We start from the raw sequence: 26227 nt of genomic DNA on the forward strand, positions 1-26227 counted from the left end.
GAATACATGCCGTGCGCCTAGATTGGGCAGATCTACCGCTACACTACCATCTTCCCCATATAAGAGACCCCTTAGAACTTGTGGTTTCTCCAGGCCAGGGGCTTCTGCTCTGCTTTCCTCCCACCTCCTCCTCTTCGTCCTTCTTTTTCTCTCCTTTTCTCTTCTTTCTCTTCTTTTTTTTTCTCTTCCCCAAACCTTTAGCTCCACCTTCCCCTCTTTCTCCGCCCAATCACTGGCTCTAGCCTTTATTTATAAATTAAGGTGGGAAGTAGGTTTACAGGAAATCACCTGAGTGCTGACTCATTCCTTGTTCTCAGCCCCTCACAGGAGAACAGAATTAACAACAAATTTAATTAGCCCCAGGGCTATCCGCAACAGGCGTGTCTTTCAGAAGATGTTCGGCAATGTCTGCAGACATTTTTTGGTAGTCATAAGTGGGAGAGGAAGTACTACTGCATGCAGTAGGTACACGCCAGCAATATTGCTAAACACACTGCAGTGCATGGAACAAACTTCTGTACAAAATAATTATAATTATCCAGCACAAATTGCCAATAATGCCAAAGCTGAGGCCTGGTGGTAAGAGCTACGGCCTTTACAAACTCTTTAAAAACTTCATGGCTTCCCTTTCCCACTTCTGTGGCTGTCGCCTCTTGCTCCCATGTACCGACAAAAGTGAACTAGGTCATGTGTGTCACCTTTTATCCGAAGGCCTTTGCCACCCCTCCTCTGAATGTTTTGCGCATGGCTGCTTCACCTCTCTGGTGGATTCCTGCAAAGCTATGGTTTGAAGATTATCTTTGTTTTTAAACTGCATGTGCTGAAATGATCTTCTCTTGTGGCTGTGTACACCCAAGTAGCATCTGACCCCCCATCTCACTTTTAAACGATTAATTTAAAACCTGAAGGAAAATTTGTGTCAAATTCAGTGATAAGTATAGATGCAAAACCCACAAAGTTGTTATAATTGTGTCTGCGCAAATTAAATCCCAGCCATGCAGTCGTCTCAAGAATTCAAGGGATGTTCGTTCACCAATGGCAAATTTATCATGATCCAGTTCCCCAGCAGAGTCTTCACGTGATATCCCAGTAGAAGCAAATGTCTTATCTAGGTTTTTAAACATTTATTTCTAATTTTAGAAACTTTAAAAATGGGATTAAGAGGAGATTTCCCCAACCCAATACAGACCCCCAATTCAACATCTACTGTATGTGCTACCTAATGGTGAATCCTAACTGTACTCCTAATGAAGGCAGGATATGACACAGTATTTTTACCACTTAACACTATACTGAGTTAAGTACCCTACCACGTAACAGTATAGCACACTAAGATAAAGACAGAGTGAAATCTTTGCTGATGTATAACATCTATAAAAAGAAATTAGTTGGGAAGGCTACTCAGATGAAGATGTAAAAATCAACAGTATTGCCATAACACACAATTCTAGCTAAAAATATTAAAGCAAAAGGTACTACTTGACATATATGTGTGGACATATGAATAAAAACTATTACAGAATTTTTCAGTATCTATTTTGAAGAGTTTTATTTTTATCTTAAATTGTGTGTGTGTCTGACTGTTGGCTTGTGCTTGTGAATGCAGTGCCTTTGGGTGCCAGGCACTCTGGAAGAGCAGCAAGCACTCTTAACTACTGAGCTGGCTCTCTATGTCCAGTTTTCTCACTATCTTTAAGGAGAGAGAATGTATATAAGAGCAAAATGAAGACCTGAAGAAGTGAAGAGATATTCCATATCTGAGAAGACTCAACAGCATAAATATACTTATCTGTCCTATTTTAATATGTCAAAATATTCATCTATTAAAAATATTTTATGCTTATATATATATATATATATATATGTATATATACACACACACACACACATATATTCATCTGTGCACCACATTTGTACTTAGTGTTCTCATAGACAGAGGGTAGAATAAGATATCAGATCCCCTGGAACTGGAGTTACAGACTATTGTGAGCCACCATGTGGGTGCTGGGAATGGAACCTTGGTCCTCTGGAAGAGCAGACAATGTTCTTAACCGCTGAGCCATCTCTCCAGCCCCTATTATATAATCTAGGTTAGCTGCAAATTTATGGTCTTCCAATCTCAGCCTTGTAAGGGCCAGGACCATAGAAAAGCACCACTAGGCTGGGCCTGATAGTTGTCGTTTTAATGGACTTCATATGGAAAATTGAAACTTTGAGAACAGCAAATGAACAGTTTTGCTAAATAGAAATAAAATAAAGCAATTCATGCCTTAACAGGTAAAGTCTTTTTGCAGTGCCATGAAAAATAAAACACCAAATTGTTGGGATAGAGGATAGAAGAATAGGTCAATAGCTTGGAATAGAGAACTTAGAGATAGAGCCTTGGAAATGCTATAAATAACAAAGCAGTATTCCACACCATCCTTAAATGAGGGCTTAGTCAATGAGTAACAGCGGTATTGCCGGGTGTCAACGGAAAGATGAAGTAGATCTCTACTTCAAATTTCTGTTGTTATTATTGTAGTGTTTGGAATTTAATCTATTGCAGGTGCTCTAACAACTGAACTGTATCCCAGCCCTTTAGACTTCAGTTTTAGCCACATTTAACAACAATTAAATTGAATTAAAGACTAAGTGTAGCTAGGCACATATGGCACAAGCCTTTTAGTCTCAGGACTTGGGAATTAGAGGTCGGGGATCTCTGGGAGCCTGAGGCCATTCTAGGCAACCAGAGTGAGTTTCAGGACAACCAAGGCTACAGAATGTGACCTCATCTCAAAAAATTAAATATAGTAAACACAATCCTTTCACTCTCAGGAAAAAGAATTCGTTTATTCATTTAACAAATATTCGTCGAGCTGCCATCACATGCTAAGCCTTGCGCTGAGCACACAGCCATGAATGAAGCAAAGGTCCTGCTCTTTAGATGATTTGTACTCACAAGACAGGGATATGTACATAGTATGTTAGGTGATGATAAATGTCATTCGGGATAAGTAAGCAGGGGAAGGGGACAGAGACTGATCTCAGAGGATGTCGCCACTTACGCAGGATGGTTGCAGTAGGCTGGACCATGTGAGGAGAGGGAGGAGGGGAGAGGGGGAAGAGGAGAGGGGAGGTGGGAAAGGAAAGGGAAAAGGGGTGAAGGGGAGAGGGGGGAGGGATGTGAGAGGAGGGAAGAGGGGAGAAGCAGAAGACCAAAAGGCCAGGGAGGGTAAAGGGTAGACAAAAGGACCAGGTCACCAAAATGGCTGGATGATGTAGGGAAAGGCAGTTGGGGGAAGGGCTGCCCAGCCACTGGACTGGAGAAGTTTAGGGTAAAGAGCAGGGTATGCCAGCCGCACCCTGTAACAGGTAGGAACTGAGGGATGCTGGGAGAACCGGCTGACCAGGTACGCTTTGATATGTTGAATATACACCAGAATTAGCTGTTTGTCCCAAGTTTGAGAGCCAACACAGAGTGTTTGTGCGCTAAGTCAGCAAAGAACAACATCCTTGAGGTGAGAAGGATTCAGAGGTCAGGCTTAGGTCAGCTTTATATCAGAGCGCTGCAGCTTATCCTCGGAGGGAAAGCAGAGAGTTTGAGATGTAGGTAGGGGATGGGCAGTCTCTCTGTTGCACCTTCTTCCCTGTACCATAAGAAGCAAGGTCATCAACCGAAAGAGCAGAACCAAATGATGTTAGGAATTTAAGGAAAGAAAAGGCTATGAGAGAATTGTCTATAAGGAATAAGAGAGACCTGTGGTATAGATAGCTCAGTTGGGCGAACGTTTGCCTCACAAGTATGAAGCCCTGGGTTTGATCCCCAGCACTGCACAAACCAAGTGTGGTGGTACACTCTTATAATTCAGCTCTCAGAGGTAGAGGTGGGAGGGTCACAAGTTCAAAGTCATCCTCAGTAACACAGGGAGTTAATGATGAGAGTGGGTCACTAAAGAAGTGAATTGGGGCAGAGGGACTGCACTAAAGGTTTGCCCGGTGGACATGAATTTAGCACACTGAGCTTGTGCTGGTGACCCATGTGCCCTTGGGTCCATCTGCCTCCTTCCAAGTATGCTCTCTGGAGAGCAGCTCACATCTGGTGCAAGGGGGAACTTCACAGGATGATGTAGTAACATTTTTTCCTTTTTGTAATCAAAGTTTAAACAATGTAATTGTCCATCAGCAGGGGAAAAGAATAGGCTAATTTTATGTCTGTGCAATAGTTATAGCTGCACAAATGAATAAACTAGAGAAGCTACTTGTCCAGTTCAATAGCCAAGTCCTAAGACTGCAGAGAACTAGGAAGTTTCGTATGTTTAGAGTGATAATACCATGCTTAGTAAAGTACCAAAGCAAGAGAAATGCTCTGTGTGCATTGCTGCATACATAGTAGAGATGCAAACTTGTGGACAAGAGGGAAGCAGGTAACTTCTGGATGATGGTGCCGCTTGGGAAGGCAGGGAGACGGGAATGGGATACGGAAGAGGCACAGAAGAACTTCTGTTCAAGTTTTAATACTTTTTTTTTTTTAACGTTTAAATAGAAGTTGGAGAAAACAGGAAGAAATGTCAGTGCTTGTCAAATGTGGGTAGCAGCTTTATCACCCATCTCGGTTCTTCATCTTTGAAATGTTTCCCAATAGACTTGGTGTATGCTATATGTAGGGATGTCACCACTTTCAAAGAAGAGATAAGCACATGTCTAAAACTCACGGTACCCCATTGTGAGGTGACAGCCTTTCAATCTGCAAATGATTCTCGAGTACCTAAACATTGCACAACAGTGCCTGAGGTCTTAGGGAACCTGCAGAGAATGAACAACGTTTACAAAGATGCCAGGAGGAGGCGTGTGCTGCTGGCAGAAACATCTGGTGCTCTGTGACAAATATGCCTCCAGAGGGGTCAAAATGGTAGATTAGAATGGAGTGGATTTGATTTTAAAAAAAAGAAAAGAAAGAAAGAAGGAAAAGAAAAGAAAAAAGAAAAGATTTTAGAATGTGGTGAGTTTGATAAAAATCTGCTGCAGTGTTTCCTGGTGCTCACAGCTCTTCAGGATTTTTTTCTGTGACAGTTTCCTTTAGGATATCTTGGCCACTTGGATATCTATTGCCCTGGTTCTGTATGATATAAATGTATACATATACATATATATATATATTTGCATTTATTTAATAGATATGTACTGACACATAACCTAACTCAGTTCTCTGGGTCTTCTCTCTTACTGCAATTGCCATTTTCTCTGTAATGACTCTAGGAATAAAGTGGTCTTCTTCCTAATCTTCTGTTACTAGGGACCCATCTGGGGCCATAGAAGGGTGTGCCTCAGGGGGTGACCCTGAGGTAGTTCTAAGGACACAGCGTGAGTCATCAAAAGGGTTTGGGAGTGTTACAGAAAATAAGCAGGGTGATCTTAAGGGCGGCGACTGAGAAGCGAGAGAGGATGGGATAGACCTCTATAAAGCAGGCGGCTGTCACCCGCGTAGTTTTGTGACTGCTGCAGCTTGAGACATCCCTCCAGGAATCTGAGTGCCTGAGTCCACTGGCCCGAGGTAGGTTTGCCGTATTCTTCCAAGGCTCCCTGACCTCAGAAATGGAGGGCTGTAGAGTTTAGGGAGATCAGAGGCTTTTAGGACCCACACACTCTTAGCACAGGTCCTCTGCTGAAAGGGAGAGAGTTGGCTTCCAGAGGATTGGGGCGGTCAGTAACTGCACTGTGCATCACTGGAAGTGTGAGCCCACAGACAGGGAATGTCCAAAGGCCCGCACTCATTTTCCAGAACTTCTTATTGATTCTTTGTGCATTTTACATCATGCACCCTAAACCCACTCGTCTCCCAGTCCCTCCATATCCTCCTTCCACTCTTGCAACTTTCCCCCCAAAAGAAAACAAACAAAATATCCCACCATGTAAACTTCCGTGTGTCACAGTGTGTCATACAGTATACTCTTTTGCCTAAATAGCTTTTCTTGCAAATACTCATTGCAATGGCTCATTGGTCTGGTTAGAGGCCACTAGCTCCTGCTACACTACCAGTACTGATCCTCCCCGGGACTCCTGTCAGATATCTTCTTGTTGCTCTGTATTGTGCAGATCTTACAGCTTTCCTTCTGGAGGACCAGCCTCTTCACACACACCAGCAGTTCACAGATGGAGTAGATGTTGGGGTGGGCCAACTCAAAGCCCTGGATCTGGGCCTGGGTGGAAACCTGACAACTCTCCCGTTCTTACACATGGGTGTCAGCTCTTCCCCACCCAAGTAGCACAGCTGGCAAGGGTCAGCTCACCTCCTCTCTCACTGTTGGGCTCACTCCCCCACACCTATGCCACCAGGGCTAGCTCTACTGTCTTGGCCATACCACCCTGAATGCTCCTGATCTCACCTGCACACACTTTTGTTGGAGGAATGGATAATCATTTCCGGTGTACCAGGACATAAAAGACGGAATCTAGATTCTTCACTGTGAAACTATCAGCTACTCTAGAGACACCAGTGTGCTGAGCTGCTCCCTTCACAGAGACCTAGACTTTGCTCCCACCAAGCCAGGGCAGAGGATGGAGGAACCATGGGGCTAAACTAGAGCGCATTAGACCTGGAAGAGTCTTTTGGGGTCTTCTAGGAATCCTGCCATCTCAGAAGTTGCTACAGGTCCCACTGCAAATGTGTGGCATATTATGTAAGAAAATTGAATAATATGCCAACTTACAAACAAGTGTGGGGAATGGAAAGGGTTAAATGAGGCTGAACTCCATTAAAAAGAATTGTAAAGAAGCCACTTGGCAGAAATACAAATTCCTCCAGAGCCAGCTCTTTTGGAAATCAATGCAGGTTCCTGTTTGCAGCCCGGTTTTGGAAGTTGTTCTTAACTTGTGCCTTTTGCAGTTAGCTGGGAAGCATGTGGGGCCTGGTGCTGACCACTTGGGGCTGCACAAAGCCCTTCCTATGCACCCTTCTGCAGAAAAGAGGCCTTTTGTCCTGCTGAAATACTTAGGCTTGTGTGGTCATTTTCCTGAGACCCCCAAATTCATTTCTAACAAAAGTGGCTTGCTCTTCCCCAAAGCTAGCTAATTACAAATAGTAACAGCTGACTTTTCTTTTTCTTCCTTTCTTTCTTCCTTCCTTCCTTCCTTCCTTCCTTCCTTCCTTTCTTTCTTTCAGATTTATTTATTTATTTTATGTATGTGAGTACGCTGTAGCTGTACAGATGGTTGTGATCCTTTATGTAGTTGTTGGGAATTGAATTTTTTAGGACCTCTGCTTGCTCTGGTCAACCCCGCTCACTCCAGTCGGCCTCCGCACGCTCAGTCCCTGCTTGCTCCAGCCCAAAACACGTAAGTACACTGTAGCTGACTTCACCAGAAGAGGGCATCAGATCTCATTACAGGTGGTTGTGAGCCACCATGTGGTTGCTGGGATTTGAACTCAGAACCTTCAGAAGAGCAGTCAGTGCTCTTACCCGCTGAGCCATCTTGCTAGCCCCCAGAGCTGACTTTTCACAACTTTAATAATCCTTGCCAAATTCTGCGTTCAATGTTCAAGAAATTGCCTTTGCGAGTTCGCTAAGCTCAGGAAGAAAGAGCATCCTTGTTTACTTTGTAGTTGTAATAGATTCACCGAAAGACAGCAAAGGTTACACAAACAGCATCCACCCTGCTGCCTGCTGTCTATGGTCAGTTTCCTATAAAACAACATCAAAGCTTGCCCTTGATGTGGTGTTACAGCTAACTATGTATTTTGTTCCCATTTTCCGGATTCTGCCTCCCACTCTCCCCCAACACACTAATGCTCAGATGAGTACAGGACTCAGTCCACGATGCCACACCGTGTCTAATCCTGGTATCTCCTTCTTTGCTCCTTCCTCTCTGAGACAATCCAGCGGGCTCTTGCTTCTCATGTTGTTCACAGCTTTGAAGAGTTTAAGTTTGTTAGACGTCTTCCTAACTGGACTGGTGGGTTTAGGGGGGGGGGAAATACCGGGGTGGAAGTGGTCTCTTATTTTGTCAGGAGATACACAGTGTTGTCATTATTTATTTTTGTGGTGACGTCACCATAATCACTTGGAAGTGTCTGCCAGATTTCTCCACTGCAAAGTTAATTTATTGTTTTCTCTCTTCAATGCTCTTTGGAAATAAGGCTCCAAGCCCACCTCACTTTCCTTACAAGAAGGAACAACTGCAGAGAGCATTCTTCTGCAAAGGCTTGTTTCTTCTCCACACCTACCATTCTATCCACCCACCCCAGGTCTCCTGTAGCACAGGCTGGCCTCGAACTTGCTGTATAGTGGGAGATGGCCTGAGCCATGATCTTCCTAAGTGCCTGGATTATAGGTATGTGTCACCATGCCTTTTTATTTTTATTTTTAAAAGGAGAGTTCCATTGTGATGAGCTTAGTCAATTTTGGGCCATTAGTGTGCACGTACACACCTATTTATGTGTTCTTTGAGTTAAAACCCAATGTGCTGTCCTTTATTCTGTCACTTGGGCCTTACAGGTGTTCCCCTGTGCCCTTCCCCACAACTCCATCCTTTCAGTTTTTAAAGATACGTTTCCTTGCTTTATTGATTTGCTTGCTTATTGATTTATTTCAGTGGTCACTAATATTCTGGTAGAACAAGGTAGCCCAAGCTTACTTTATAATTTTCCTGTTTCCAGCTCTAGGATCGGCCATGTCTCTAAGAAGTAACAAAGCCTTTAGCAATAGCAGGTGCTGCCTCCTCCACGCTCTCTTTTTCCTTTGTTGGGATGGAGTGGGAAGCAGGGGATCAAAAACCTTACCACATAGCCCAGGCTGGCCTGAATCTCACAGTTCTGCCTCCGGCCCCCATGTTCTGGGATGACAGGTGTTTGTCACCGTAACTAGCTTTTTCAGATTTTAATTTCAGTGTGTACTTTTACTTTCCCATTCTTTTTGCATGGTTTTATTTGTGCTTATCTGAGACAGGGTTTCTGTGTAGCCCTGGCTGTCTTGGAACTCCATCTGTAGACCAGGCTGGTCTCAAACTCAAGTGATCCACCTGCCTGTGCCTCCTGAGTGCTGGGCTCAAAGGTGCAGGCCACCACTGCCATGGCTGTATTTATCTTTTATTGGCTTGTTGAATTAAAAGATTGTCTCACTGCTGTCAGTTAGTTTAAAGGCTCCTTCATTTTTGGTGTGTTGCTTTGGTTGTGCCCTAGAGCATCTGTTGTGTGAACTGTTCATACTGATATCTTCTTATGCCTATTTGTTTGTGTGTATGCACACACCAGCGTGGATCAGTGCTCTCCCTCCTTTGCATAGGTTCCTGGCGCTCAGACTCAGGCTGTTGGGCTTGGTGGCTCATGGGGTCACTATTCACTGAGCCCTCTTGCAGGCCTTGCTCATTTCTTAACAGGAGGATGTCCCTTGATTTTTCTCCAAAAGTCTTGTTTGGACCATAGACACACCTGCTTCTTGTGTCCACTGCCTCAGAGCATCTACAGTGGTTCCCACCTTAGCATCCTTTGAAGGCGTTTGGGGCTATGAGTTTTTCTTGTGAGATAATCCCGTTTGTCTTTATTTTTTTTCTCATAGTTATTTAAAATATCAAAAACTTAATTTATGTGCACTCATATTTATGTGCCTACACGTGGGTATGGATGCAGGTACCCTTGGAGGCCAGGATTGGGTACCAGGTCCTGCCTAGTGTGGTGCCCGGGACACAACTCAGGTCTCTGGTAGAACAGCCAAGTGCTCTTAAGAGCTGAACCATCTCTCCAGCCATTCCTTATAATTTTTATGAGCCTTCTTTTTACCATGTTGGTTTGAATTTTTTTAAAAATAATTTTCATCTGGTGATCTGGGGCAAAGGGGACGACTGAGGTAGAGATTTAATCTTACACGCGTTCTCACGACCGGCCAGGAAAGACACAACAAACCAGAATCTTCTGCGGCAAAACTTTATTGCTTACATCTTCAGGAGCAAGAGTGCAAAACTCAAACCCCCTTTTGCTTACATCTTTAGGAGCCAGAGTGCCAGAGCGCCAGAGCGCCAGAGCGCCAGAGCGCCAGAGCAAGAGCTCTATTGTTTACATCTTTAGGAGCCAGAGAGCCAGAGCGCCAGAGCGCCAGAGCGCAGAGCAAGCCCCAAGCCCAAAGCGAAAGCGAAACCCCCTCCCTCTTAAGGAGAGTTATCCTTCGCCTAGGACGTATCACTCCCTGATTGGCTGCAGCCCATGGCCGAGTTGTAGTCACGGGGAAGGCAGAGTACATGGGGTGGAGAACTACCTTTGGCACATGCGCAGATTATTTGTTTACCACTTAGAACACAGCTGTCAGCGCCATCTTGTAACGGCGAATGTGGGGGCAGCTTCCCACAGTTCCCCCTTTTCTATTAATAAAAGCAATAGGCCACCCATATTAATGAGAGTGGAGATAGAGGTCAAATCCCCAGTGTGCAGGTAAAGGAGCCGTACACATAACCTCCTTCCAGGCTCATCACCTAGAGGGGTCCTGGTCTGGTCCCGTGTTGTTTTTCCTGGAGGAAGGACACTTGAACACTCAACCTTCTTGAAAAATGACATGTCTCCCTAGAATAGGCTCATATATGCCGCAGAGCCCTTCTACTGCAGTGCTTAGCCGTGCAACTCTCTTGGGCTGCTGAAGCACACTCACTCTATCCCGTGCAATGAGACTAGCCTCGTGGTGTGCAAGAGCTGAGTGGCCAGCGACCTATTGCTTAAGCATAGATAACCATATATCAGGGGAAGCACCATGTTCTAGAGCTGCAAGCGCCTGGGCAATAACCACCTTGTCTCTCCTAGTTTGGGCCTTAAGCTTACAGACCAACCAAAGAAGCAACACTAATCCACAGCAAAGTGTATCTCCAAATAATATCAATCCCACCCATTCTTTAAAGAAGGAAAATGCTGAGGAGATCCAATTGGGTAATCCTTTGGTCAGGGACAGGTCCAAGCGCGTGGAGTTGACCTGAAGTCTCAATTCCCGAAGGATCTGTTCAAATTCAGCCGTCCAATTCTGTAACATATACTGAGAAAGACTTTTTGACAAATTAGCTGCCCTAGTAAATTTCTCATACTGAATGGAAGTAACACACAATCCCGGAAACTTTTGTTCACATCCCAGCTGAGCTATTTGCCATAATACATCTAGTTGTTTCTGGACAAGATCTATGAGTTGATTAACCAGCATGAGACCACCCTGTATCTTGACATTAGCTGAGGCCTGTTTATCTATGACTGTAGTCACTGAGGCTGACAAAGTGTTAATGGTGTCAGTCGTCTGGACCTGTCCAGACAGAGCCAAGGCTGTCTGAATCAAGGCCAAACCCAGTTCCTAGTTAGTGGTAAAAAAGCAGGGGAATACTTGAGCATTATACATCACCGGCATTGGGAGTGGAAATGTCGACATTATCCCCCAACGCTGCTCTCTCTTTATTATTGATGCCCTGGACATCACCAAGACGAGGGACATCAGTATTCCCTTGGTCAGTCTGGATTTTTCGGGTGAGTCTTTCTGGTATCCAAAATGGGTTGTCTTCATTCTGTGGGAAAACACAAATAGCTCCCCTGGATCTTATCAAAATAGGATCCGGGCCATACCATTTATTATCAAGGACATTTTTCCATTTAGCCATCTCATTGGGCCTATCTGGCTCTGAACAATGACGTTCAGCCGCAGTATGGCCATGAGCATCAATATTTAAAAAATTGAGTGTAAAGAGTGCCATAGACACAGACACTCTTGGTACTCGGGGTAGAGTCTCGACTCCCCTCTTCTGCTTTATTAGATAGGCTTTGAGGGTGCGATGCGCACGCTCAACAATACCCTGTCCTTGAGGGTTGTATGGAAGTCCAGTCAGGTGGGTCACGTCCATCTGACGGCAGAACTGCTGGAATTTTTGAGATGTATAAGCTGGTCCATTATCAGTCTTAAGGAGTTTGGGTTTCCCCCAAGCACTCCATGCCTCAAGGCAATGTTGAATCACATGTGAGGCTTTTTCACCTGTTAAAGGTGTGGCAAACATTACACCAGAGCAGGTGTCAATAGAAACATGTAAATATTGATTTCTCCCAAAGGAGGAAATATGCGTGACATCCATTTGCCAGACCTGTAATGGCCTGACGCCACGAGGGTTTACCCCTACATGAGTAGATAAAATTTGACAACAATCTAAAGGCATTATTAAGTAATCAGAATCACTTTCAGTAGAACCAATCCCTCTGGCAGCTCAAGGAATACCAGAGGAAGGAAAACAGCCATGTAGGCTTGGCAAAATTATTAGTTGAGCTATTCTGTCCCCTTGTGATATAGAAAAGACAACTTGAGGACAAGAACAGAGAACCTGAAGTTCCCCTTTATAATCCTGATCTACAACTCCAGGGTGGACAATAAGACCTTGTAGGCTGCAAGAGCCTGCCTCTGTCTCTCTGGCCACAAAATCTGAGAAGGACTCCTGAGGTCCCTGGACGATCTTTGTTAGTTGTCCAGTGGCTTCACCTGCTCGGGAGAGCGCCTTCCAGGCCCTAATAGCCTTTTCATCTGATTCAGAACTATTAAGAACTGGCTCCTTGAGCTCACCTAGTGATGAGTATAGGTTCCTTCTCCTAGAAACCTCCGCTGATTGATCTTTTTTCTTTTCCTTCCTTCTAATCTCTCCCCAGGTATTCTTACCTGACCTAAACTTTTCCTCGGGTTCAAGACCCGTGGAAAGGCCTGTATACTTATTTTGTGTACCATATTTCCTCTTTGCTCCTACTCTCTCTCCCCGCTTTACTTCTGATAGACTGCCCTGAATTTCATCCAGAATTTTCAGCCCTACCTTAACCACTTGATAACATGTGAAAAGGAACAAAAAGGCTCCTAACACTAGAAAAAGTTCAAGGCCAAACATACCTTGTAAAGCTATTTCCCACTTTACTTCTGATAGACTGTCTTGAATTTCGTTAGAAAGTTCAAGACCAGACTTACCTTGTAAAGCTATTTCCCACTTTACTTCTGATAGACTGTCTTGAATTTCGTTAGAAAGTTCAAGGCCAGACTTACCTTGTAAAGCTATACTTACGGGTACCCTGTTCCCCAGCTGAAGAGTTCTGAATTCACGCAGTTGAATCCTTCTCAACAGTCTGTTTTGTGGGAACACTTCATTACCACCATTCCCCAGCTGAAGAGTTCTGAATCCACGCTGGATCCTTCTCAACAGTCTGTTTTACGGGAACCTTTATGACCGTGACCCGCAGTTCTGGTTCCGGAATGAGGAATCTTCCTTGCGCCGGTGATGGTTAACTCCCGTCCCGAGTTTTCTTGTCCCGGGTTTCCGGCACCAACTCTTACACGCGTTCTCACGACCGGCCAGGAAAGACACAACAAACCAGAATCTTCTGCGGCAAAACTTTATTGCTTACATCTTCAGGAGCAAGAGTGCAAAACTCAAACCCCCTTTTGCTTACATCTTTAGGAGCCAGAGCGCCAGAGCGCCAGAGCGCCAGAGCAAGAGCTCTATTGTTTACATCTTTAGGAGCCAGAGAGCCAGAGCGCCAGAGCGCCAGAGCGCAGAGCAAGCCCCAAGCCCAAAGCGAAAGCGAAACCCCCTCCCTCTTAAGGAGAGTTATCCTTCGCCTAGGACGTATCACTCCCTGATTGGCTGCAGCCCATGGCCGAGTTGTAGTCACGGGGAAGGCAGAGTACATGGGGTGGAGAACTACCTTGGGCACATGCGCAGATTATTTGTTTACCACTTAGAACACAGCTGTCAGCGCCATCTTGTAACGGCGAATGTGGGGGCGGTTTCCCACAATTTAATTGGTCACTTTGGTAACACATTTGGGTTCAGCTATCCTCCCCTTTCCTCCCCTCTCTCTTCCCCTCCAGTCCTCTCCCCTTCCCTTCCCTTCCCTCTTCTCTCCCTTTCCCTCTTCTCTCCCTCTCTCTAGTACTAAGGAATGAACCCAGGGTCTGTGCTTGTTAGACAAGCATTCTCTTAGCAAGCAACACCTCCAGCCTTTATCTTTTTTCTTTCTTTTTCCATTTAAAAAGTTCTTCCATCATATGTTATATCCAACTGCAGCTTCTCACCCCTCTCCTTTCCTCATTCTCTCCCCCCTCTCCACCCCAGATCTATTCCACCTTAAGAAAAAAACAGGCCTCCCAGGGATGTCAACCAAACATGTCTTGTCAAGCTACAATAAGACCAGGCACATAGCATCACATCAAGGCTGGGCGTGGTAACCCAGTAGGAGAGAAAGGGTCCCACAAGTAGGCAAAAGAGTCAGGAACAGCCCCCGTTCCCACTGTTAGGATGTGCACAGGAACACCGAGCTACTCAGCTATAACATTCCATGCAGGGGACCTAGGTCAGACCCCTGTAGGCTCCCTGATCTTTGTGAGCCCCCATGAGTCCGGGTCAGTTGATTCTGTGGCCTTTTGCTGATTTGTGCTGATTCTGTGTTACCGTGTTCTTGTGGTATCCCTGACCCCTCCTGGTTCTTCTGATCCTTCTGTAACAAAGCAGGACCTCAAGTGGAGGGATTGGGACACCAAACCAGTCATAAAACCTTCCATTTACAGCTTGTCCCGCCTGCAGAGTGTTCTGCGACACTGAATCATCATCAAAGAGACCAGAAAGACTTCCTCTATCTATTTTCTATGTAGACATTTGTCAAGCATTGAGTGGGACTAGAATGAGAGATGTATCGTGCAGTTGCAAGCCAGAGAGATGCTCCTTTCTGTTCATCATTTTCTTTTGGAGGAACAGATATAGAATGGTGACATTTTCTGGACCAAAAATGGGCACACATGATTCGCTATGTGGTAAATCCCGGCAGGTCGGGGACAGAGCATAAAAATGCAAGCATGGCGGTTGTCTTGAACGGCCTCAGTTGTTTCTCAGATGCTACTGCTGCATCGAGGAAGACCCATCTCTTTTACTCGCTTTACCAACACCTCTGTGCTCCAGGAATCGACAGACCTGAGACTTGTGGATTCATTTCTTTGGTTTCTTTTCTCTGGTGTGTTGTGAGACCACCCAGGGCCTTGCATTTGCTGGCAAGTGCCTCGCTCTTCCATTGAACTGCATTTCCAACCTCCCGGGCTTTGTTTTTTATTTTTGTTTTTCTCCGGATTGTTTTCTGGCAGGTCATGGTTTCTTCTTATGCGTGTATCTCTTGGTAAAAGGAGAGTTGGGAGAAATGAGGTATCACAGAAAATCATTGGCTTGTCTCCCCCTTTGTTGCTGTTGACACTAAGTTACCAGGATTTGGTAACAAGGCCAGGTGTCTTAAGCCACAGAAAAGCTGTAAATCCACAATCTCTCCTGACATCTCCCAGTGACTTGCAGGTGGCCATCTTGTCACTGTCTTCATGTAAGCCTGTACAAATATCTACTGTCCCTTTGGTATAGCTAAATTCCGCCTTCTCCTAATGATGCCAGTCAGATTGTTTCATTATCTCCTACAACATTGTTTCAACATGATCATCTCTTTGATGGCTTCCTCTCCAAGCATGGTGACACCCAAGGCCCTGGAGGGTAAAGCCTCCACATGATTTGTAAGGTGACACAATTTATTCCCTAACACTCCTTGAGGTAAACAAGATTAAACTTGCCTTAAAATTCAAAAATTTTGATCAAAGGTGATCGGTGGCTTAAAGCTTTATGCCTAGAACAGCTGTGACCCTGTCAAGTTTTAGAGACTCATGACCCTGTTCCCAATAAAGGCTAGGTTAGGTTTCTATACTAAGTCATTGTTTTTGCTTGGCCTTAATCTGTACATAAAGACTGGAAGACCAGTCAGAAAGTATAGTAAGGATTAAGTCAAGACGAAGCTAGGCATATGAGGAGTGACTAGGATTTTTTAGTTACTAGGACCCAGAGGGATATTTTTGCTATCATTTATTTACTGCCCCATGGTTTCACATCATCCCCCCAAACCTAGGCTGTTTGCTCTCCTATGCCAGTCACCTCCCCAGCTCACTTTGTGCCTGGGGAAGTCTTCAGTCCTATCTCCTAGTGTAGGTTGTTCTACCCTCAAGCTCCACCTCGCTTCTCCCAAAGGCCCTCCCCTTATTCTTAATCCCTGGGCATTCACCTTCATTCATTATAATGCTTAGGTTGATATGTCACACATTTCTTGGGGGTTATGGGACTTGGTTTTGTTGCTTTGTATCTCAAGAGCACAAGAGTATTGTGTCGTCAAACCTTCCCTGCTGAGTATGGAATCCAATCACTGACTGACAGGTGCTGGAAATATATCAGGAAGGTTACCTCTCCTGGCTTGTATGGGATTCATGAGTTTCCTAGAAGGTAAATTTCAGTGTTAGAGCCTGAAGTCCTGCAGGCACTGCCAATGTTCATCCAACCTAAGTGTCATCAGTTTCCTTGGATTCCCGCTGACATTTGAGTCAGTGGCTCAGAGCTCCTCAGCAGAGATGAACTGTCGTAGACTACAGAGGTCTAAGACATGCACCTTTCCTAGGTTGTTTTCTCTTTCCTCTCGTCTACACCACTCCAGTTTTAACATTGCTTCCCAAGACCGCCTCCCCAAACAACCACTTGCCTTGACGTGTGCTTCTGCGGCAGCTGGGCTGGAGACTGGGTGTTTCTTCTTACTATGTGGCAAGGGAAAGCATTCATCAGCTTTCTCCGCACTGAGACTCAGTACCTGACAGGAGCCATGCACTGGGGCAGGGATTTGTTTTGCCTCATAGCTTAAGAAGGGATTCAGCTCCTCAAGGTGGGGAGGCCTGGCAGGGGTTTCGAGTCAGTGCCTCAGGAAGCAAAGACAAAACTTGACTCTTCCAACTTTCTCTTTTTCCTCTGTTTCTTCAGTCAGGGATCGCACTCACCTCACGGCAGCTCCTTCGCAGTAATCCTCTCTGGAAACATCTTCATAGATAAGTCCACAGGTAAGCCCCTGAATGCCAGAGGCACTTCGCAATCCAATTAAACTGACAATGAAGATTAAGCATGGTGAGGCAGGGTTTGAGATGGGGGAGGGGGGCTGGCCTGAGAGGTGGCTTCAGAGATGAGGTATCTTGCGCGCGCCCAACTGGCCAGGAAGAACGACGCTGCAACAGGATCCTTCAGCACACGTTTATTCAGTCCTGTTTCTTCTTGTTTATATCTCCCTTGTTTATATCCCCCTCGAATAATCATCCTCCCTCTGACCCGGGCCTCTCACTCTTATGTACTCTCAGTTCCCATCCACACACAGCAGGCCACGCCACCTCACCAGGCACGCAGCTTCAGCTAATCAGGGCAGCAGGGGCATATCTCCATTAAAATGGATTCACCAGTATCCTGGTACACCTGTGCAGCTCTCAAGATGTTTGTGGCTTATATGAGGAAGTCAGGTGCAAGTCATACGACTTAGCTGCAGTCCCTGGCGCCTTTGGGACTGCCGCCACACCCGCTCCTCACAGAGGTACTGCTGATGCAGTTAGAATGACAAGGTGATGCGGGCTCTTCGGGCAGAGGAGTCTGGGAGGTGTGATTTTGGGTCAGGAGGAGGTAAGGGTAGTGAAAGAAGCCTGGTGATAGAGTTGAGAACAGGAAAGGAGTGGGCTTTCCACGGAGTTGAGTGGGAGAGCTGTGTTGAGGGAAGCAACTTGCTTGTTAGACATGCTGGTAAGTTTACTATCCCTGACAAACGGGTTGTTGATGGTTTTTTTGGGGAGGAAGCTGAGGGGAGAGGAGAGTGTACCAGGTAAAGGAATGGTTGGAAACTGAAAATGCTGAGAAGAAACAAGTTCAATGCTCAAGGGCTTGGGAAGTAGCCCAGAGTACCTACCTAACGTATATTAGGCCCTGGGTTTGAGCCTTCAAAGAAAATGCAAATTTCAATGCTTGGATAAAGGATGTGCAGAAGAAGTCTGAAGGTGATACTAAGAAGCATCCTGTAGATGATTTTCCTTACTGGAGGAATGAAGACAGGTCAGGCAAGTGTCTCCCAGGCATCTTCCCAGAGCACAGCCTGGTTACATACTATGCTGTGGCTCCTGATGGGAGAAGCCTGCCCTGAGCCTATGTTACAGCAAGTACATGAAGAGCTCTGTGCTTTTCTGGAAAGTCTGGAGGATGGTGGAACACCCGTCAGGGAGTGTCCAGAAGAGTGCAGGTCCCAGTGTAGTTTGTAACCATGATTGTCTTCACAGGTCTTTCTTCAATGGCTGCCATATTCAGGCCTATCCCATGGGCCTTTAGGGGCTCTCTGTGTCTACCTCTCTCAGCTCGAAGGTTCAGCAAGACAGCGGATGAGAATCGCTCCCTGGCTGGGAAAGTGGCTGTGATCACTGGTTCCACGAGAGGGTGAGTGACTGGAAGTATTGGCTGGCTCATTACCAGGAGGCGTTGCCATGGTCTCCAAGGACACACACATCTCGTGCATCACAGCTTCCCCCACAACTATCACACAGCCTGGTGTTTAACTCTGTATCTCAACAGCTCTCCTTAAAAGATCTGTTTTCTGAATCCTACGAAGAGCGCGGAGACCAAATGTAGCCTCTTACAACCGTCGGTAGGGCAGTCCCTCCATAATCAAGATTTTACCATCACAACAGCACATCTGCCTCCCTGTCTTTCATACCAACACAGCCACTGTCTTGTGAATCTCTGCTAAGAGAAAAAAGCCTGATACCTATCATGCCTCAGACACAAAGGACTTTGTCATCATACTTCCTATGGCACCAGGACTGTGTGGGTGTCCTGCCACCAGCTCAGAATGGTCTATGACCCTGGTTCCCACGGCCCCCCACCTCCAGTTGTCCCCTGGCTCCCATATTGCTATGCGCTTCATAATGAGTTCTTACCATCCCCCGATGGAGGGAGCTCATCAACCTCTTGATTTTTTATGGTCTCAACATCACCAACATATGTTTAGAGTCACCTGGGAAAACGAAGGAACTAGACTTTCCAGGCCCCTGTGATGGCTTACATCTTTCTGTGTGCCCCCAATTCTCAGTATTCATAACACATAAAACACCTTTAAAATTCCCAGATATCCAGATCATTTTGACAAGATGCTGGGCACATGCCTCTTTTCTCTTCCTTGATCATAGTTGTTTAACCAATGCCAGTTAAGAGTCTTCAGACCTCCTCAGTGATAGGAGACCTAGAGAGTTGCACATTCTCCAAGAGAGAAGTTTTAAAATTGCAGCCTAGAGGGCAGGCAATAGATCTAGAGAGAGTCTAATCCATGCCAGCCTGGGGCTGGGAGAGAGCGGCCATGCTGAGTCTTTAGGCTCATAGGCTCCATAGCCAACAAGGGTATGACTCTTCTGATGGAAGATGACTTTTCAAAGTTCCTTTTAGTAAAATCATAAAGACCTCTTCATTGATATAATATACTTATCACACGTACATCTGTGAGAATGGAATGAGCAGATTGTGAGCGACTAGCATGTGGCATGTGCTCACCGATCTCTCTGGCCTGCTACTAAAGACCTGGAAGCCACTTCTGGGCAACATAGTCATCAGGGTCTGTCTGGGAACAAGACAGAGAGGGCTGAAACCATCGCCACCATCTCCTCTTCTGCCGACAGGATTGGCTTTGCCATCGCCAGGCGTCTGGCCCAGGATGGGGCACATGTGGTCATCAGCAGCCGGAAGCAGGAGAATGTAGATGAAGCTGTGACCATATTGAAGGAGGAGGGGCTGAGTGTGACTGGCACCATGTGCCACGTGGGGAAGGCTGAGGACCGCCAGCACCTTGTGACCACAGTAAGGAGCTACAGGCTGGGACAGATGAGAGGACATGGGTCTAACCCTGACTTGAGGGAATCAGAGTCTCTATGTCTGTAAATGAAGCCAACCCCACATTCTCTGGATAGTGAGATGTGACTAAAAGATTCCATGACAGGTAGGGACAGCTGTGTTGCTCATACTAAGCAAAGAGACAACTGAGGATCTTGCCTAAAACCTCCTAGGGGCCGGAGTTGTCAAATCCCCAAGTGATCTGTCTCCACGATAAAGACTGAGCAGTGTGGCCCTGGCCCAACATAGATTGTATTGCTAGTCCATTAGACTAGCCTCTGAAATAGGAGCTCCTGCTGTAACCACCCCAGAAGAAGTGAGTTGTGAGGTGGGATCTGAAGGAACATAGAACAGGCAGGGCTGTAGTAAACAAAGGAGGAGCCTTCCAGATCAGAGGAGTCAGCAGAGAAGGAATTAACTAGAAATGGAAGAGCTGAGAGCAAAGGTCTGGAAGGATGGGACCCAGAGACCAATGAGATGCCTGCCTTACAGGGCAGAAACTATATTCACCCCAGGAGGCAAGAGACACCATTTTATTCAGTCTCTGTCAGGATCTGGCTCCAGCCTGGCCCAGCCCCAGGATGGCCAGTTAGCACTGCTTTAGTTGACTGTTGTCACAATACCCGACAGAAACAAGTTAAATAAAGGGTTATCTTGGTTTGTGGTTTCTGTCCATCATGGCAATGGCTGGGAAGGCATGGGCGTGGAAGTATGTGGCCAAGTCTGTTCCCATCACAGTATACCAGCATGCAGAAAGTGTGGCAGGTACTGTGGGCTGGGTGTAACCCTCAAAAGACTGCCATCAGTGACCCTGTGCCAGCTAGGCTTCACCTCCTAAAGATCCATAGCCTCCCCAAACAGAGCGATAGCTGGGGAACAAACATTCAAAACATGAACCTGTGGAGATATTTCTGATTCAAAACATAGTTGTGGTTTTCTTTGGGTCTTCACCTCATTCCTTCACCTCCATGCCCGATCATTTGCTCTGCAGGCCCTGAAGCATTCTGGGGGCATTGACTTCCTTGTGTGTGTGGCCGGAGTCAACCCTCTGGTGGGAAGCACCCTGGGAGCCAGTGAACAGATCTGGGACAAGGTGAGCAGAGTGCCTTACACAGCCTAAGTGGTGTAGACATCTACTCGTGACTCTAAGAATGCATGTGCCCACACCATGCCCGAGTTTCCATATAGCTGTGCCAGCATTGGCTTGGGTAAATGAAGATGGGACTTACCTGATTCAGGCCCAGGCTCTACCAGGTTCCAGTAGAACATGTTGAATCTCCTTGGGCTGATTGCCGTTCCTAAGTCCTGAGATGCCAGAAAATGATTTCTGGGTCTGTCTATGGCAGAGATGCTCTGGCTCAGGTTTATAAAACGTTACAACTGGATCAGTTGGCCTCTCTGTGAATCCTTGAGTCTGGCTGTTCCAAGGAGCATCTCTGGGAGCTCAGAGGGTCACCTCATCTGTGCAGAGATACAGGGGACAGATGGGACTCTCCCCAGTTCTGCCATCCCAGCTGGAAGTCACTGAGTACTCAGGGAGCCCCTATTGCCTCTGCAGACCCCACACCTGTTATCCTGAAGAGCCCATCCATGACTAGTAATGTCTGAGCTCCATCCTGTCCCTAGTGGCAAGGAATGGGCTCATGATATCAATGCACCAATCCCTTCCTGTGGGCCACCCCTCCATTTCCTCTTGGTAGACTTTGCCCCACGTTTCCCTCTATGGTTTCCATGTTCTCTGGCTCTCCTTGATCCACCTTCCAGTCCCTCCACCTCACCCTCCAACCACATCCAGGTTTTCCCAGTTCGTTCGTTCTTTCTTTCTTTCTTTCTTTCTTTCTTTCTTTCTTTCTTTCTTTCTTTCTTTCTTTCTTTCTTTCTTTCTTTCTTTCTTTCTTCCTTCCTTCCTTCCTTCCTTCCTTTCTTTCTTTCTTTCTTTCTTTCTTTCTTTCTTTCTTTCTTTCTTTCTTTCTATAGATGACCAGGGTTGGAGTTCCAACACTGCAAAAAGGCTTAACCCAACCTAACCCAACCAAAATATTATCCCAGATAATTAGTATATGAATGAGCAACACCAGCCCCGGTTCCTAACACTTCCTGAGGTAGGATAGGTGCTGAGTACAGACTTCCTTTCTCTCACCCAGTCTCCCTTTCAGTCAGTCACTGTTAACTAACTTCCTCACCCTCACTTTCCTGTGCTTCCCCAGCCTTTCCTGTGGAAGGCAGTGGTGGAAGTGTGGGAGCCGACAATGAGAAGGGTTACTACTAGTATTGGTATTATCCTTAGGCCACACAGTCTGGTAATTCTCTGAGGCCTAGAGAGCTTAGGGGCCTCAGAAGCATGGGTTACTTCAGACAAACTCTGTCCCTCACACACAGTGAAAGGACTCAGTGTCTTAGCTTCCTCCCGCACTCACGGAGCTTTGTTTCTGGTCTGGCTCCAGGACAGGGCCCCAGATGGTGGTGTCCGTCTCCACAGCCCAACCTCTGTATTATTTGGTATTTCAGATCCTGGATGTAAATGTGAAGTCTCCAGCTCTGTTGCTAAGCAAGGTGCTGCCCTACATGGAGAACAGAAGGTAAGTGCCTGTGGGAGCTAGTGGGGGCCACATAGGTTAATTTTTACCCACAGGAAATGCTTGGGTAGAGGCCAAAGTAGTTGAAGATGTATTGGGGTGTGTGTATGTGTGTGACAGGTGTGTCATTTGGGACAAGTCTTGTTTCTAGACCTGCTGTGGCCCCCAAGGACATGACTTGTGATATCCTTTCTTGGATGAGAACAAGGCTTGCCTTCCATATCCTCAAAAGACCTTTCTCAGGCCCTATGGCATTCATCTTAGGAACCTTGCTTTTTGTGACATCTGTTATGATGAAGGGTTCAGAGTGAAGCAGTCTGGGGTCCCCATCTCTCCTTCTTGCCTTCCATTGTAGGCCATCTCACTTGTTTCTCTCCTGGTCAAAGGCACCACGAATGCCTTCCTCTGACCTGCTACACAGCCTGTTCCTTCTGTGTATCCTGTGGTTACACAGGGCTGGTTAAAGCTTGGGACTCCTTGATGATCCACTGACTCCATGGAGGTCCCTCCAACATCTGAACATTACTTGAGCTTTGCCATCTGGGTGTGCTACTTCACTTTGGGGGCCCTATCTAAGGGATACCACTCTGGCTGTATTTATTGGGTGGCAGTGACTTTAATGTCCACTAATTTAGATGTCTTATGTCTCGAAGTTCTAGATATTTGCTAAGCCTTTTACATTTTCACTGTGAATTCTGAACTGGTTTACTCTTAGTGTAAAAGCAGCTTCCTGACTTTTTGTTTGTTTGTTTGTTTGTTTGGTTTGGTTTGGTTTGGTTTGGTTTTTTTGACAGGGTTTCTCTGTGTAGCTTTGGCTGTCCTGTCCTGGAACTCACTTTGTAGACCAGGCTGGCCTCGAACTCAGAGATCCGCCTGCCTCTGCCTCCCAAGTGCTAGGATTAAAGATGTGTGCCACCACGCCAGGCACTTCCTGACTCTTTTAATCGAATGAATCTCTAATTTCATTCCGCATCCCTTTTTCCTCAAGGGGAGGCAGCGTTGTTCTGGTGTCCTCCGGAGTGGCTTATGTACCAGTTCCAGTGAGTATGAGCACTCTTTGGTAAGCTGGGTTAGCGCCAGCTGCCTTGATTTCTTGTGAGACCTTGTAGCAGGGCGTGGGAGAACTAACTGACTGTTGATGCTAGATAAAATAGAAATAAACTACGTGTCTCCGGGATGGAATTGTGAATGCTCTAGGTCAGATAGTATGATCTCATTTTACCCCCAAGGGGCAAAAATCTGCTATTTGCCTGTAAGTGATGCTAGTTTGCCTTCCTGCCAGGCTAGAACCGTGAATCTCCTAATTCTAGTGTTCTCACCGACTATTCAAAAGAACAGTGCAACACTGTGTCAAGCTTGGATATACATGGTAGCAACTTGATAACCTGACTCTTTGAAAATACTACTGTTGGGGTGGTGAGGCACAAGGGGAGAGAGTCTGTGTTCAGGCCTACAGTCAGGTACATCTTTGTAGTCTGCAGCCCAGAAACTACCTTTGTTCCGGGAAGATCCCTTCCAACCACATTGATTCTTTGCTTCTCAGAAACTGGGCGTCTACAACACCAGCAAGACCGCTCTGTTGGGGCTCTGCAAGTCTCTGGCTGTGGAGCTGGCTCCAAAGGGCATCAGAGTCAACTGCCTAGTGCCAGGAATTATCAAGACTGACTTTAGCCTACGGGTGAGCATGACATGCACCTTCCGATCTCAGTCACCGCCCTCCTACATCATCCTCTCCACAGACCTTCTGGTCCCTTTTGGGGCCAGTCTTCCATCTGAATGGATGCCCACAGAGCCTAGGCATGCAGCGAGATCCCCATGCCAGAGTCAGTCTTTGGGCAGCCCTTACTTTTCTGCTGAAGGATGAGGGTCTCTTTCTTCTTTGAGCAGACTGGTGCTCATCCTATCCTCCATGGAGGTATGGATCAGCCGAGATGCTGTTTCTGCCCTACTGTATCACCAGTCCTCTGCCTGACATTGGTTCTGCAATCTCTCTCTAGGAGAAAACGATGCCAAACATGCTGCCTGACATGAATAAAATCTTCGGAGTGAAGCGGTAGGTTGGGCTCGGGGGTTGTCAGTGCTCTGTGTCTCTTTCTAGGGAAAATTATTTTTCAATATGAAAAAGACCTCATTCCAGCTGCCATTCTGCCAGCTGTTTCCCCTTCTGGAATCCTGAGTTGGGGGCAGGAGGGCAGGTTTGCCAGCAGCCACTGTTACCCTCCCATTGAGGTTGGTGAATGCTAGGTGGACATTGAGGACTGCAGAAGCCCAGGTCAGAGCCCATTACTGTTTTCTGTGACCTCATCTCTTCTCTCCCACAGGTTAGGGGAGCCGGAAGAATGTGCCGGGCTTGTATCCTTCCTGTGCTCCTCAGATGCCAGCTACATCACTGGGGAGAACATCATGGTGGCTGGCTTCTCCTCTAAACTGTGAAGAGACAGCATGGGTTAGAGACTGGGGTTGAAGTCCTCAAGTGGAAGAAGACACAGGGCTTGGTGGGAAATATGTAGGTGTAGAGCCTTAAGATGTGCTTGGGATCCAGGTCATATAGGGATACTTACTGAAATGTTGTGAAGGAAAGCAGGTGTTTAAAGATTTCGTTTGGAATAAATTTGTTTGGACACTTCTGGACATGTTCCTGTTTGCCTCTTGACCTACTGCCCTCTTGACCCAGATGAGTCTTCCCTGGGTTATTTTCCTTTCTTACTACTGTCACTCATACATAACAGTTATTTTTAAAAATCCCTCCCTCTCTTCTTTCATTCATATGAAGTTAGAAATCAGGCAGGAGCCTTTCCATCTGCTCTTCCAAACCTACCCTTTCCTTGGTGTTGACTCCATGCCCTGGGACAATCTGTAGATACTTCAAGTCCTTTGGTCTCTGGCTTCCAAGTGAGTTTGGCCAATTGGAGGCAGACTGGGAGTCAGGCAAGGATGAGGTCATAGAATGTATTTCTCATGCTCCTTTCTTGTCCCTTTGCCATGTCTAAGTTATTCTGTCTGCCAAAGAAAACTTTTGTCAGATGGCATCCTTTAAGCAGGTAAATTTCCATAATTTCTTATGGCCTAGATGTGGTGATGGCTCTTTACCTTGTTGAGTGCTAACTAAATATTAACCACTTATTTGTAAAGGCTGTAGAAATCATCTTAAGAGTTTTTTCTTTTTTACTTTGTATTTACATTGTATTGTGATCAAATCAAGGCAGAGTGTGACTCTTCCAGGGAAGATGTAAGATGTTCATTCTCCCTAGGTGGGACACCAATTACAGGCCAAAGAGGCGATTTCATTCAAGTTCAGCAAGGTAAACCATTGAATTTACTGGGGCTACTTACAGGAGCCTGGCTGACTCAAAGGCAGGTGCATCACCCCCGCTGTGGGTGATAAATCTCCAAAGATGCATCCCACCTTGCCACTGCTCAGAGTCTTCCCTCCTCAGCAATTGTTACTGCTTATGAAGCTTCAGGGAGGGGCCTTGTAAAACTTGTAATTCTTTTGAGCTTCCTGAGTCATGCAAGTTGTATGACTTTCCCTCCTCCCTCCAGCAGGAAGTGTTTTAGTTGAGAAGAAATGGATACACAACACCAGATGATGAGCATATCCTTGCCTCAAACATTTCTCTTTCATTGTGGTGGAAACACCCAAAATTCTTTCTTCTAGCTACTTTGTAACAATGTAGTGTTACTAGCTGTTATTACACTGTAGGACAACAGAATAACAAATTTTATTCCTTCTATCTAACTCCACTTAACACTCACAGGTAAGACAATCCTATTTTCCCCTCTCCTACTTTTCTAGCTCCTGAAACCATTATTCTAGTCTCTGACGTTATGTAGTGGAGTATTTGTACACAGAGGAAATTACATCATATTTATCTTTTTAAAATTAATTAATTTCTTCTATTCTCCCTTTCTCCTCAGAAAAAAAGAGGCCTCCCATGGATATAAAC

General features: G+C 46.0%; 1 protein-coding gene across 3 annotated transcripts; it reads left to right on the top strand.

Annotated features, from left to right (window-relative positions):
* Nucleotides 1-5471: 5471 nt before the first annotated feature.
* Dhrs2 (dehydrogenase/reductase member 2) lies at nt 5472-24905 on the top strand. 3 transcript variants are annotated; one of them, NM_027790.2, is made up of 11 exons: nt 5472-5533; nt 7233-7314; nt 16783-16859; nt 18108-18261; nt 19494-19671; nt 20696-20797; nt 22213-22283; nt 23269-23320; nt 23824-23958; nt 24278-24333; nt 24602-24905. In NM_027790.2, the coding sequence occupies exons 4-11, from the start codon at nt 18119-18121 to the stop codon at nt 24711-24713; spliced, it is 849 nt and encodes a 282-aa protein (NP_082066.2). In that variant the 5' UTR covers nt 5472-5533; nt 7233-7314; nt 16783-16859; nt 18108-18118; the 3' UTR covers nt 24714-24905. The 3 variants fall into 3 exon arrangements, with proteins under 3 accessions (NP_082066.2, XP_011243502.1, XP_006519633.1); XM_011245200.3 differs by lacking the exons at nt 5472-5533; nt 7233-7314 and adding an exon at nt 12197-12221 and having other exon boundaries at nt 24602-24904; XM_006519570.2 differs by lacking the exons at nt 5472-5533; nt 7233-7314; nt 16783-16859 and adding an exon at nt 17349-17405 and having other exon boundaries at nt 24602-24904.
* Nucleotides 24906-26227: the final 1322 nt, after the last annotated feature.

This window comes from Mus musculus, chromosome 14, assembly GCF_000001635.26.
Source record: "Mus musculus strain C57BL/6J chromosome 14, GRCm38.p6 C57BL/6J".
In the NCBI taxonomy this organism is placed as follows: domain Eukaryota; kingdom Metazoa; phylum Chordata; class Mammalia; order Rodentia; family Muridae; genus Mus; species Mus musculus.

Bases quoted from the DNA above. Each gene is read 5' to 3' on its own strand.
- Dhrs2 (NM_027790.2), top strand. From the start codon at position 18,119: ATGGCTGCCATATTCAGGCCTATCCCATGGGCCTTTAGGGGCTCTCTG. The intron at 22,284-23,268 runs GTAAGTGCCTGT...TTTTTCCTCAAG, and splicing joins CCCTACATGGAGAACAGAAG to GGGAGGCAGCGTTGTTCTGG. The intron at 23,959-24,277 runs GTGAGCATGACA...ATCTCTCTCTAG, and splicing joins AGACTGACTTTAGCCTACGG to GAGAAAACGATGCCAAACAT.